The sequence below is a fragment of the Helianthus annuus genome, chromosome 10, assembly GCF_002127325.2.
Source record: "Helianthus annuus cultivar XRQ/B chromosome 10, HanXRQr2.0-SUNRISE, whole genome shotgun sequence".
In the NCBI taxonomy this organism is placed as follows: Eukaryota; Viridiplantae; Streptophyta; class Magnoliopsida; order Asterales; family Asteraceae; genus Helianthus; species Helianthus annuus.
This window is the reverse complement of record NC_035442.2, coordinates 146,430,714-146,444,803: the sequence shown is the minus strand read 5'-3', so window position 1 is coordinate 146,444,803 and position 14,090 is coordinate 146,430,714. Positions and strand designations below refer to the sequence as shown.

Genomic DNA, 14,090 nt, shown 5'->3' with positions numbered 1-14,090 from the left:
CTATCATTTAAGTGGGGGGGATATTCCACGGTCCTCCCAACCGCCGAGGTGATCCCACCTCGCAGACCGCCACCCAGCAAGCCTGAGTCTGGGGGTAAATCCGCTACCGTAGGGGCATTGGGAACGAGCAAGACTCGAACCCGCCACCTCCGGGTTAGAATGCGGGCTGGTGGCCATTGGGCTGACACCCAATGGTTACCCTATCATTTAAGTGCATTGAAGTAAAAGTGGAAATGATGTTATTCATGTGGTTCTGTTGTGCTTTTGTTTGACATCTAATATGGGTTCATGATCTAATCTGGTGATTTGAAGACATTGTTGTTGAATCGAATGAGATGCTTGATGTAATTTGGTCGTATTAATAACAAATAGTAATTAATATAATAAGTTTCCCGAGCCCGGGAAGCAATCTCGGGTAATAACCTAGCTAAATAATATTTCATAAGGAGCAGTGGTTAGTTATAATAGTCCTGATGAACTTTCGTTAGAGTTTCACAAGTCTACTCAATTGCTGAATTTAAAAAAAGTTGTGCATATCGTGACAAAGAAACGGCCCGTGTTTGCACGACATGGGTTGACTAACATCTGATAGTTACTATCTATCCATCTGGCAAGCTCTGTTGGAGATAATGGATGACAATTCTTAGTAAAGTCTGTTGGAAAGCAACAAAAGTTTTTAACAGTTAATAGACAACAGTGGTTTGCTATCAACATAATGGAATTGCTGTTAAATAAACCTATTGATCATTAATTTATATCAATTTTGTAAGTCTGCACTAATTATTTTTTTACTCTCTGTCAATATGTGTTATGCATGGTTTTCTAAGAAACGACCCGTGTTTGCACACGGGTCTTACCGCTAGTGATGTAATAATGACATAAGAAAGGCATTGTTGGACAACCTTTATGACTGTCACATCAGTTTTTCTTATCTCATCGCGTTTTCTGCTTTTAGAAAGTATAGATAGATAAGATGCAACTTTAAACTTCAGGGACGAAAACTGAAACCGGGCATATTTCATAATTGGCTGGTGATTGTTTGATCGTTGATTCATTTCTGCAAGGTTTATCCAATCTTAATTGAATATGTTCACTTTCAAAGGACTAGCTTGCTCTAACGTGGACTATACTCGTTCGCATCCTTACATCCTTAACGATCAAGTTACAATCTTGAACATATTCTTCTGTAACTGAAAGCATTCTTGAATCCTGCACAATGGTTGTGATTCAAGTTCAACTTCAGCCACACCCATCCAAATTCAATGGCTATTCTAAACACCCTTTTGTTTACAATATCCAAAAACCAAAGAAACTGTATTTGCAGCCCAAAGCAATGTCTTCACGCACTCAGGTAACCATTTCTTCTTCAAGAATATTTTTTGTGCACACCAAGTGTTTGATATTAATTCTAGCTGACCAAAGTGTTTTTCTTTTCTCTTTTTTTTTTAAATGTTTTGGTGATTTGCAGAGGATAATGGAGAGCATTTCAGTAGGCGGGGAAGTCGGTGGTGCAGGCGGAGCGTACTCGTATGAAGCTTTGAAGAGATTGGATAATTTGTGGTCTAGCATTTGTTCTGCTCAAACAGGTCAATTTCAAATTTCAAATTTTGGATATCATCAATGTTTTTATACAATTTAGTCAAGTGGAACAATGTAATGATTTAATATGTATTAGAAATTGCAGTAGTTCAAGAACCTAGACAAGTTGTCACCAATACCCCTGGTTTGTTTAGCCAATCTGATATGGCAAACAAAGAAGTCGACAAATTCGATGTGTTGGTTTGCGGGGGTACTTTAGGGATCTTTGTTGCCACCGCGTTAAGTTTGAAAGGCCTGCGAGTAGGAGTCGTGGAAAGGAACTTACTAAAAGGGGTATATACGTAGTTACTAGTTACGTACGGGTGTGCAATATTTCTATATAGCATGTAGTTTCTTTGTGCGACTGGTAGCTATGTGAGTCGATATTTTGACATTTTGGTCCGTTTAATACCAGAGAGAACAAGAGTGGAATATATCGAGGAAAGAGCTCCTGGAACTTGTTGAAGTTGGTGTCTTAACGGAAGATGACATTGAGCAGGCCACAACTTCAGTGTTTAATCCGGTAACAAAATGCGTCTTCTGGTTAACCTTAAACAAAAGTTTAAATGATGATTGGTTTGTATTACTTAACTTAAAATGTCATTAATTTCAAATTTGCAGAACAGATGTGGGTTTGAGAGTAAAGGAGAGATATGGGTTTCAAACATTCTTAACCTTGGTGTTTCGTAAGATCTCCTATCCGTTATTTAATATTTTCCTTCTAGATCTACTTACCTTAAGAATTTTTTTTGGAGTGAATTACGTTTTTTGTCCCTGTGGTTTGTTGTAAATAACCATTATAGTCCATTCATTTAAAAATTGCCAAAACAGTACCAATACTTTCACTTTTGTAACAATTACAGTCCACCTCATTTAACACCATCCATTTAACCCGTTAGTCAAACCACGTGCTTGGCACGTCCAAGGGCATTTTCGTTCGGTCCTTTTTGAAAGAAAGTTAATTACATTTTTCGTCCCCGTGGTTTGTTGAAAATAATCATTACAGTCCATTATTTTAAAATTGCGAAAACAATACCTATACTTTCACTTTTGTAACCATTACAGTCCACCTCACTTAACACCATCCATTTGACCCGTTAGTCAGACCACATGCTTGGCGAGGGCATTTTCGTCCATTCCTTTAAAAAGCCCCCCTTTGAATATAAAAATTCCAACCCTCTTTATGCTTAAAACGCTAATCACCAATCCATAGGTCAAACACATCCATTTGGCACGTACTGTTTTCACAATTTTTAAACTAATGGACTGTTATGGTTATTTTCAACAAATCGAAGAGACGAAAAATATAATTAACTTTTCCTTTTTTATTTATTTATTTATTTGTAGGCCTGCAAAACTTATAGATATTGTGAGGGAAAGATTCACTTCACTTGGTGGAGTAATCTTTGAAGGTTGCAGTGTGTCTAGCATAAATGTTTATCAGGATATTGCGGTAAGATCTCTAAAGCTAATATAGTTTTGTTAGTTGATTCCAATGGAACAAAACATGTACGTATAAAAATCGGTTTTGAAGGTATTGCAACTAATGGAGGGGAAGATTCTGTCAGCTTGTCTCATAATCGATGCTATGGGCAACTTTTCACCTGTGCTAAAACAGGTTATGCCATAAACATTCTCTAGCTTATAATAAGGAAAAATTACAAGTTTTGTCCTTTATTTTTATACCTTTTTTCAGGCAGTGTCCTTTTTAACGAATGTTGACAGGCGGTGTCCTTTACTAGATATTTTGTTGCAAGTTTAGTCCTTTACACCCAACCCAGTTAAAAAACCCTGTTAATTGTTGGGTGTAAAGGACTAAACTTGCAACAAAATACCTAGGTAAAGGACTAAACTTGCAACAAAATACATAGTAAAGGACACCGCCTGTCAACAATTAACAGGGTTTTTTAACTGGGTTGGGTGTAAAGGACTAAACTTGCAACAAAATACCTAGTAAAGGACACCGTCTGTCAACATTCGTTAAAAAGGACACCGCCTGAAAAGTGGTATAAAGATAAAGGACAAAACTTGTAATTTTTCCTTATAATAGTAAGAAAGTAGTCTGATCATGAATTGTTAAATCATAATCAATCTTTAACAGATTAGAGGAAACAGAAAGCCTGATGGAGTATGCCTAGTGGTCGGTTCTTGTTGTCGTGGTTTCAAGGAAAATTTTAAAAGCGATGTGATATTTAGTAGTGCTGAGGTGAAGCCGGTTGGAAACTCAGAAGCGCAATACTTTTGGGAGGTAATTATCTTAATATCTTGTTTAAAAATGCCGTTGATGATATGTTTTTAGTATCTAAAAGTCTATTTTTTTTTTGGTAAATAAAAAGGCATTCCCTGCTGGTTCTGGACCGTTGGATCGGACTACTTATATGTTTACTTACGTTGATCCACAACCTAATAGCCCAAAATTGGAAGAGTTGCTAGAAGATTACTGGGATCTGATGCCTAAGTATCAGGTGATCTACAGCTTTATTCATAGTCTGTTTGGATGTTTTAGACGTCATTTGTATGACATATTTTCATGTCAATATACTGATGGCAAGATTTTGTATTTCATTCAGGAAGTATCTTTGGATGATTTAGAGATTTTGAGAGTTATTTATGGCATTTTCCCTACCTTTCGTGACAGGTGAAAAATGCTTGTTGATAATAGTTGATGTTATTGTTGATTTAGAATTGAGAAAAATGCCCGGATAGTCCCTGTAGTTTTCCCAAATTTCACCTTTAGTCCCGAACTTTCTAAAACTACACGTATGTTCCCTATGGTTTGCTTGGTTGTTACTCGGATAATCCCCTGACTAGATGGTCGTTAGTTTGTCCAGTTAGGTCTATGTCAAATGACTAAATTACCCTTAATGATAAAGACAAAAATTAAAAAAGAAAAGATAAACACATAAACTAAACACATATAAGTAGTACGATGAAGTTAAAAGAGATGGTGGGTCCCATTAGTTTATGTGTTTATTTTTTCTTTTCTTTTTTTAATTTTTTGTCTTTATCGTTAAGGGTAATTTAGCCATTTCACAGACTTAACTGGACAAACTAACGGCCATCCAGTCAGAGGACTATCCGAGTAACAACTGAACAAACCATAGGGAACATACGTGTAATTTAAAAAAGTCCGGGACTAAAAGTGAAATTTGGGCAAACCACAAGGACTATCCAGGCATTTTTCTCTTTAGAATTTTAGATCTTCATATCCATCTTCGATGGCATTCAGGCATATAAATCATTAAAAAACTGACTGACTTGTTTTCCTCATTGGGGAGTGAATCTGCAGTCCATTGCCAGCGGCTTTCAATCGCATTCTACAGGTGTAATGCTCAAATCTTTTAAAGATTCTTTACTTCACATTTAAATCGCATTTATAAATTCCCATTGTAACATTATTAATAACTGATTAATTGTTATTGAATGCAGTTTGGTGATGCTAGTGGCATACAGTCTCCGGTTTCCTTTGGTGGCTTCGGTAGTTTGACCAGGCATCTTGGACGAATATCAAATGGTGATCAAAATATGGAAATAGTTCAAGTCAACTAAAAAGTCAAAATGTCATTTTTTTTCATGCTCGGGGATTCATCTTATTTGTATAAAATTTCAGGAATACATGAAGCAATCAGTGGAAATCTCCTGGACGCTGATAATCTGTCATTGTTAAATCCATACATGGTCAGCATCTACTCCTAATTCAATTATATATTTATATTTATATTGATATTAGTATTTTGTTTTAATGAAATTTATTTTCAGCCAAATTTAAGTGCTTCTTGGTTATTCCAAAGAGCCATGTCTGCAAGAAAACAGGCTGGCGTCCCACCAGATTTCATCAACGACCTTCTCTACGCCAATTTCCAGAGCATGCAGGCATATTTTTTGTTATTTTTTTTTTAATTTTATGTACTTATAATCATGATTAATCGTTTACAGTATTTCAACAGAGGCTAGGGGATCCAGTGCTAAGACCATTTCTTCAGGTATCTTATATTAGGTCTTGCTCTCATTTGAAACCTGACTCTGACTTTGACTTTGACTTTGAACACTGTATAACGGTTACAGGACGTCATACAATTTGGTCCTCTTGTGAAGACACTAGGCCTAGTTATGTTAACAAAACCTCAAATTCTTCCTTCTATATTTAAGCAGGTAAATAACAGACTAAAGTAGTTACATTTACCGAAAATCTAAAAGATTTAATTAAAGTTTGGTTTAACAGGTTGGGTTCCCAGTGTTGATTGACTGGCTAGGACATTTTTCACTGTTGGGTTCTTATACATTTCTTTCCATATATATTGACCCATTAATAAGGTATATTATCTTTTACGACGATTAATATGTTATACCGTAAGTTGTTTATAGATTGTAAAGCGATCAAATGTACGTTTTCTTATCGTTCTGTTAGGCCTCTGATTGATACTTTTTCGACCGAGGAGAAGTACAAATGGAAAAGGCAACTTGAGGCGTGGAAATATGGAGCTGGTTTAGACTACAAGTTTAACCATGAAGACATAACCAAGAGATAAGTGTAAAAATGTGTATTTATAAACAAGATTGACTAAATTATTTATTCATTTGACCTTTTTATAACAATGATCATAGATTTATTATAATATATATACTGTCATAATACTATGGTATGGATTTGTAATAAAACTGTTTGGTTTATAGTTGGATTCAGGTATCAAAATTATAAACTAGGTTCATTATGGTGTTCTTCATCAAAGTTTCATCCAGAACATGAACATAAATGCAGCAAGATTTTAAATCTGATGTTTGGATTGTTGAGTGTGATAACATAGAACATATGGATGATTTAGTTAGCCTTATTTATTTGAAAATTATAGGTAGTGTTGGTGTTTAGAGATCTAAAATAAATGGTTAGGTATAAATAATACAACCTGAGCCTACTCTCATTGCATTTGCCCAATCGAAAATTCGAAACCCAAAGGGTCGCATCTGACCCTTTTGAATGACTGGCCCACTAGACCGTGTGTAATGGTCTCATGCCCACGCATATGTGGACATTTTTGGGGCGTGATGGGTGCGGTACACCGCTCCACCCCAAGGCGTCTTTAGGAGTTTGGGGCGTGTGGGAAGTAACGATGGAGAGCTCTGCAACTCACAAACCAAATTCTCTACTACCCAATGATCGCATGCCAACTCATTGGTTTTTAATTGTTTCTAACTAGTTAATGCCACCGCCCGCGTTGCGGGGTGATGGCCGAATAATTCTCAATCAATTAAAAAAACACTATTATAGTTTTGTTAGAAAAAAAAAACTAAAACGATGACAAGACCGTAGTTTTGAGCTCAGGGCAAAACTGTAGTTTGTAAGGATTAATGAGCGAGTTTTAGGAAGCTCCTTGACATGGAAAAAAATTAAATCCAGTCAACTAATAAAAAAATACTTTTATAGTTTTGCTAAAAAAACTAAAACGATAGCAATACTATAATTTGAACCAAAGGCAAAGTTGTATCTGTTGACTTGGGTAAAATCGTAATTTGGCAAAAGTTAAAGTGATGGCAATACTATAAATTTGAACCGGAGACAAAATCGTAATATAACTTTGCACTAAGCACAAAATCGTAATTTTAAGCTGGGGACAAAACTATATTTTTAATTTGAACTGTAGCAAAATCAAAATTTTGAACTGAGGGCAAAATCGTAATTTTGAATAGGGGGCAAAAGCATAGTTTTATTTTGAACCGGGCAAAAACATAATTTTAAACCGAAGGCGAAATCATAATTTTTGAAACGGGGCGAAAATGCAAAGTCGTCATTTTTAGTTTGGGGCAAAATAAAATTACGTTTTTTATAATTTACGATTTTGTCCCAGCTCAAAATAAAATTACGTTTTTGCCCACAGCTCAAAAATTATATTTAAACTGGAGGCGAAATCATAATTTTAAACTGAGAGCAAAATCATAATTTTGAGCTAGGGGAAAAATATAATTTTATTTTGAACTGTGGGCAAAAACGTAATTTTTAGCTGAGGGCAGAATCGTAATTTTGAGCTAGAGAAAAGGGGAACAATTTATTTTGAAGTGGGTGCAAAAACGTAATATTAAACGAAGGGCGAAACCAGATTTTGAAACTGAAAACAAAATTAAAAGTGAGTTTTTGAACCGAGGGCAAAAGCGTAATTTTGAGCTAGGGACAAAATTATAATATTATTTTGAGCTGGGGGCAAAAACGTAATTTTAAATAAAGGACGAAAGCGTAATTTTAAACTGGAGATAAAATACAATAAAAAAATTTGGTCCAATAGGGAAGTGCCACACAGCTGTGTGGCACTATTCCCTCAAACTTGGTTTTGTATAGTAGGGTAATTTATTTTGTTTAAATAATATTTTAATTAGTGATTGATAGTGAAACCATTACATAAAAAAGTGAAGAAAAGGTGAGTGAGAGCTCATGTCTACGTGTCAGTGATGTACACGTATCGTTTTGATGTGACACTAAAAAAAAAAAAATGAAAACATTACACATAGCCTTAAACAATTGGCCGCTTGTCAAGACTGAAGCGTCGTTACTCTTGGACTGGACGTATGCAATCAGCTTTGGTTAAACACTTTAAGAACAGTTTTTGGACAATAATTTTTTTTTGTAACTTGGCCAATCGAGCCCTTTCGATCCCCAAACCGAATTACCACCTCGCAAGTCTAAACACGTACGATGCCTTCATGAACCAATGCCTTAGAAATTCAAACAAAGTTGATGCTTTTAGCCGACCCATGATTTTTTTCCAATGGGGTCCAATTTTTTCGGTGTTTAGAATTTTCATAGCAAAACATTAAAATTTTTGGGTCGGTTCTCGCTCGGGTCGGGTCAGAGCAAGGTTTGAATTAAATTAAAAAAAAAAAAAAACAGTAAAAACAAGCTATACAGGGATTGAACCCATGACCACTACACCAGCTTTCATTTTCTTTCTATGGTGTCCACCTAATAGTATTTATGGGGTCCTTATAAAATTTCATATACCGAATCTACTAATTTTTTAAAAAAACATTGGGATCCGGGGACCCCGACCCACTCTATATGGGTCCGCCCTTGCTTACCGTTATAATGTAAAGACGATTCTCAAACAGGCTATGATAATATAAAGTAAATTTAAACCATGAATTTATAAACGCCAATACGTCACATTGTGCTCATCTCTCACAGTCGCCACATATGCGTTTAAGAGTGCTTCACACCTTTAGAGTCTCACACAGTCGTGACATGACACATTGCTTCATCAAATGATATTGCGATTTTGTATAGATTGTGGATTCATTCACTTGAATTGTTTGTCCTTTTTAGGTGCTGTTTTGTTCGTTGGTTGGTTTTTTAGACATAATCTTATAACTTTTCAAGCATTGTTTTATTATTCCATTTCAGGCGTGCCAGCTTTAATCTAAGTACTGTCGGGGTCGAAGGTGGTTATGTTTTGAGTCTTCTGTTAGGTTTTGATGTGTTTGGTGTTTAACATCCTACTGGGAATTTAATTTATTTGTCGTTTAAAACTATGTATATTTGTTTAAATAATTATTTTATATTAAAGGTTGAAATGCTCGCATGCATAATCATTTACAACAGCACGCACACGCCTATGGTCAAGTTAAAGTGGAGCTAGCTATGTGTTACTATGTATGGGCACTACAACTCCACTTAAATGTTATGGAGGATTTCTTTAATAATAAAAACTCTCATGGCATTATAGCCTAGTGACATTTTGAGGTGGGATAACACTTTGAAATCATTAGGTCTCGGGTTTCATTCCACAAAGGGTTTTTATTCCAGATTTATTGAGCATACTCCTGAATTGGAGTATATGCATTATTGTCTAGTGGAGATGGATATGATCGGGTGGTTCCGCTGGTTGTACGATGATACTGGTGTATTGTCATTATTGTCTACTGGAGATGGATAGATCGGGTGGTTTCGGTGGTGGCAGGATAATTCTCCAATGGTCTGTCAGTGATCCAATTTATATATATATAGGGGGCTGCTAGAATGAGAACCACCCCGAGTTGTAAGAACCGCGAGAACTACACCCCATGGAGCGCCGTTCGCCATGATTTTTTTTTTACAAGTAGATGTGTGTATTATAAACACAGCCGTAAAAAATCATGGCGAACGGCGCTCCGTGGGGTGTAGTTTTTTACACCACAAGTTTGGTGTTTTTTAATTTTTTTTCTTTTTTCTTTTTTTTTTTTCACCAAACTTGTGATGTAAAAAACTACACCCCACGGAGCGCCGTTCGCCATGATTTTTTACGGCTGTGTTTATAATATACACATCTACTTGTAAAAAAAAATCATGGCGAACGACGCTCCGTGGGGTGTAGTTCTCGCGGTTCTTACAACTCGGGGTGGTTCTCATTCTAGCGGCTCCCTATATATATATATATATATATATATATATATATAAGATAAATCAAGAAGAGAAAGTTTTATATTAGGGTAAATTACACTTTTTGTCCTTTAATGTTTGTAGCGGGTTGCAATGTATAGCCTTTAACTTCAATAATTACAATCACAATCCTTTATTTGAAAAACACATTAAATATTTTGTCCTTTAGCACTAACCAAATTAAAAATTTAAGTTAAGTCTATTCACTTAAGGGTATTTTGGTCATTTCACGCTTTTATTTAAAATGTCTCTAAATTAAAACAACGACCACCACCGTCGCCCCGCCGTCAACCACCACCATCTGTAAAACAACCACCATCACTGCCCCACCGTCAACCACCACCATCTGCCGCCAACCATCACCACCACTCCCTTCCCTTTTATCGGCTAAAACACTTAATCTCTAAGTCTTTTAGAATCTGCACATCTTTCCATTTTGAACAATTATTAAACGAAATAGTGGAGGCGCAAAAGTAAAAAATTACTACTTCTCATGCCCAATTCAAAATTCACGTTTGTTCATTCAGAAGAAATCAAGATTTAGGTTATCGATTTGAAAGGTAAATAATAATTCGGATAAAATAAGGAAGTGAATCAACAGATTTAAAGAAGAGGGGCTTACTGTTAAAACAGAGGGCGATTATACCAAGCATTTCATTTCATTTCATTATATTTTATATTTATTTTTCGAGTAGTAAACAACCGGAAAAAAACAAGAGCTGCGTCGGACGACAACTATGGAGTCTTCATCATCGGCGGCAGCGATGACTGAGTGGGAACCGACAGTAAGCCAGAAAGAGCAGTGGGCACTTGAAAGTCAAGTATTTCACATATATCAGTTACTCTTTACAATTGCCCCCAATTCACAAGTAGTTATGCAAGCCCACTCAAAATTTTAACACTCTTTATGGTTGACAACCACTCTCAGATCACTACCATCGGCGACCAGTAGCAGTAGGTGACGGTGGCGACGGCGGCTAGTGGTGGCAGGAGGTGATGGCGGCGACGGTAGTTATAACACGGACAAGCTTCAAATCTGATGGTGGGTTGTTGGTGAAAGGCTTCAGATCTAGTGATGGTGGTGGCTGTTGTTTGCTTAGAGAGAGAGAGAGAGTTCAAAGTGTGTATGAGAGAGATAGTGAAAGAGAAAAAGGTATTTATATTTGATTTTATTTTTTTTTATTTATACTATAAACAATTAAGTAGAAAGATTAAATTGCCCTTAAGTGAATAAATTTAACTAAAAATTTTAACATTGTTAGTGCTAAATGACGAAAGATGTACTGAGTTTTCTAAATAAATGATTGTGACTATAATTATTAAAGTTAAAGGTTATCCAATACAATCCGATAAAAAATAAAGGACGAAAAATGTAATTTACCCTTTATATTATATAAAAATTTAAATGGTACAACCAAAACACATAAAATCATGACAATTTTTATATGATTTTCATTGATTGATGATATGGGCACCACCAATGCACAAAGTACTAGCTAGAGAAGCATGGTTGTACCATTTAAATTGTCATGAATCAATGAAAATTACATTGTTTAATTAAACAAACAATGCACAAAGTACTAGCTAGAGAAGCATGATTGTTGGGGAAAAAAGGAAACAAAAAAAATAAGTAGTTGAAATATATTTGGATAGTTGAAAGTATAGATAAGATAGGGAAACACATGCATGCACTTTATTTGTGCAAGGCTGTAACACGGAGTCTCTTATTAAGTGCATGGTGGATGTGTGCTATACTTGTTGGAATTTAACACTATATACCATTCAATTTCCGGGCCCTAGCTTTCTATTGTTCCTCCCATTTCAACCATCAACCAAGAAATTCAATATATATATACACACATACAGTGGCGGACCCAGGAATTTTTCTATAGGGGTGCGGAACATTTTTAAAAATTTTAGACCCCTAGGTATATAAGTAAAAAAATCGGTTCGTATTGGGCCGGGTCGGGTCAGGTCATGTAAAACAAACGAACATCAAACTAAATTTGTATAATAATAAAAAACGTCGACGCCCTGCGGGTTTTCATTTTTTGAAATCTATTCAAAACATCATCTAAAGCTAATTTCTTAAGCAATTCTTTCTCTATTTAATTTTCAACTATTGAAGCCCTAGAAATCATAACGTAAGTTGTAATTACCCTAAAATTATATAAGCAACATAATCACCCTAAAAATCATCTAAACAACAATAAACAACGTCAAAACACACAAAATTTCAAACCTATTTAACAACTTTATTACCCTTTTTTCTCCTATAATATCAACCAAAATCATCAAAATAACAAAGAAACTTACCCGTGTTCGGATTCTGGTTAGATTTGGTGTCGAACGACGGTGGTATGGTGGCTGATTACGGTGGTCGCCGGCTGCTGGACTGTTGTCGCTGGGTGATGTTATTCGTTGGCAGTGCAGGGACGAAAGAGAGAGAGAGAGAGAGAGAGAGAGAGAGAGAGGGAGAGAATTTCTAAAGCTTTTGGGCTTTAATTATTTTATTATAGTTTGAAATATTGTTAGGTTTGGTTAATGGGCTAAGACTTAGTGGGCTAGCTAGTTATGAATTATAGGTTGGTAAAGGTATGAGTATTTGGGTTTAGTTAGTTAGGTATTAAAAGTTATATAATTTAGGTAGTATTATTTTTTTAAATAAGAGTTTACTAAAAAAATTAAAATATAAATTGATGACACTTTTTACCTAAGGGGTGCGGACGAAACATTTCAAGGGGTGCGGTCGAAAAATTCAAGGGGTGCGGTCGAAAAATTCAAGGGGTGCGGACGAAAAATTCCAAGGGGTGCGGACGGGATTTTCGACGGAACTTAGCACTAAATATTTTTTTCCCCGGGGGTGCGCCCGCCCACCCTGGGCTGACCTTGGGTCCGCCCCTGCACACATACTAGATGGTTACTCGCGCGATACAGCGGTGAACACATACACCAATCACGTAACATGTTAATTTTGTAATTGAGTTAAAAAAAAAAAAAAAAAAAAACTAAACCAATACCATAGTCAAATTAAAGTGAATAGAATGTCTGCTTTTATGATGTATTATTTTAAATATTAACGTATGAAAAAATTATAGTTGTTTAAAAATCATAAAGGAAAGTTGGTTTAAAATAAAGCTTGTAAAATATGTTTTAAAAGTTATAATTACTTAAATCTTAAAAATATGTTAATTTATCATTTTATCCTCTTTATATATAGTACTAATGAGCTTCAGCGATAATAAGCATTACATATTTTGAAAGAAAAAAAAAACACATTTAACTTTCATCATCGGACCCGGAAACAAAAGATCACTATTATGAAGTGAAAGAGATGTAACAGAGGGAGCTCATAGTCATCAATCGAAACATAATTTCGAACGTAAAGGTGTAATTTAATCATACCTAATGTATATGTGATAAGATTCGAACCATATTTTCTAGGATATCCTAGTAACTTTAACCATTTTTATAACTTTAAAAGATTTTTAGAACTAAGAGAGTTTAAAGAGTAATTAACAAAAAAAAGACTACTGTGTTTTTGTTACCTAGATGATATCTTTGCATTGTAAAACCGACTAGTATCATCATGGTATTTATGACTTTATACGAGTGTGTCTCAAGTTGCCTCGTATGAATTTGTAAATACTATTATAAATTTGTACATAACTGAAAATTAATCCTGAAAATTACACCGTTACTCCTTGTGGTTTCTGTCAAATTTCAATGTCGGGTACTAATAATCTTTTGTTGCAAAATCAGGTATTGACGTTCTAATTTGTCACAATGTTGAGTACTAAGGCCAAACTTTGTCACAATGTTAAGTACTAAGGCCAAACCTCGTTAAAAAAACTATTAGTACCCGACATTGAAATTTGATAGAAACCACAAGGACTAACCCTAGCATCAACCACTCTCACAGCAATAAACGAATCAAACACTCAATAAATTGTTCAGAACTATTTGATGATGGGAATCTTGTTTATGTATGTTTTTTTTTTTTTTTTGAATGGGAATCTTGTTTGTATATGTTCTTTAAGTTAAACGAACAAATATGAATAAATGTGGCATTTATGTTCATGAAGATTCAATAATTTATTCGTAAAAATTC

At 35.2% G+C, this 14,090-nt stretch overlaps 1 protein-coding gene across 2 annotated transcripts; it reads left to right on the top strand.

Moving 5' to 3' along the window:
- The first annotated feature begins 991 nt into the window (after nucleotides 1-991).
- LOC110886019 lies at nucleotides 992-6,257 on the top strand. 2 transcript variants are annotated; one of them, XM_022133772.2, is made up of 18 exons: nucleotides 992-1,351; nucleotides 1,469-1,586; nucleotides 1,685-1,872; nucleotides 1,994-2,101; nucleotides 2,200-2,264; nucleotides 2,926-3,031; nucleotides 3,113-3,196; nucleotides 3,680-3,826; nucleotides 3,915-4,043; nucleotides 4,149-4,216; nucleotides 4,868-4,901; nucleotides 5,008-5,092; nucleotides 5,189-5,256; nucleotides 5,338-5,451; nucleotides 5,526-5,561; nucleotides 5,644-5,730; nucleotides 5,801-5,892; nucleotides 5,987-6,257. In XM_022133772.2, exons 1-18 carry the CDS (start codon nucleotides 1,217-1,219, stop codon nucleotides 6,105-6,107), a joined length of 1,785 nt encoding a protein of 594 aa, XP_021989464.1. In that variant the 5' UTR covers nucleotides 992-1,216; the 3' UTR covers nucleotides 6,108-6,257. The 2 variants fall into 2 exon arrangements, with proteins under 2 accessions (XP_021989464.1, XP_021989463.1); XM_022133771.2 differs by having other exon boundaries at nucleotides 1,676-1,872.
- The last annotated feature ends 7,833 nt before the right edge of the window (nucleotides 6,258-14,090 follow it).

What these genes read in the sequence shown, in the direction of transcription:
- LOC110886019 (XM_022133771.2), top strand. Translation starts at nt 1,217, where the DNA reads ATGGTTGTGATTCAAGTTCAACTTCAGCCACACCCATCCAAATTCAAT. An exon ending in CAACTTCAGTGTTTAATCCG is followed by an intron (nt 2,102 to 2,199) that starts GTAACAAAATGC and finishes TCAAATTTGCAG; the next exon opens with AACAGATGTGGGTTTGAGAG. An exon ending in TTCCTTCTATATTTAAGCAG is followed by an intron (nt 5,731 to 5,800) that starts GTAAATAACAGA and finishes TTGGTTTAACAG; the next exon opens with GTTGGGTTCCCAGTGTTGAT.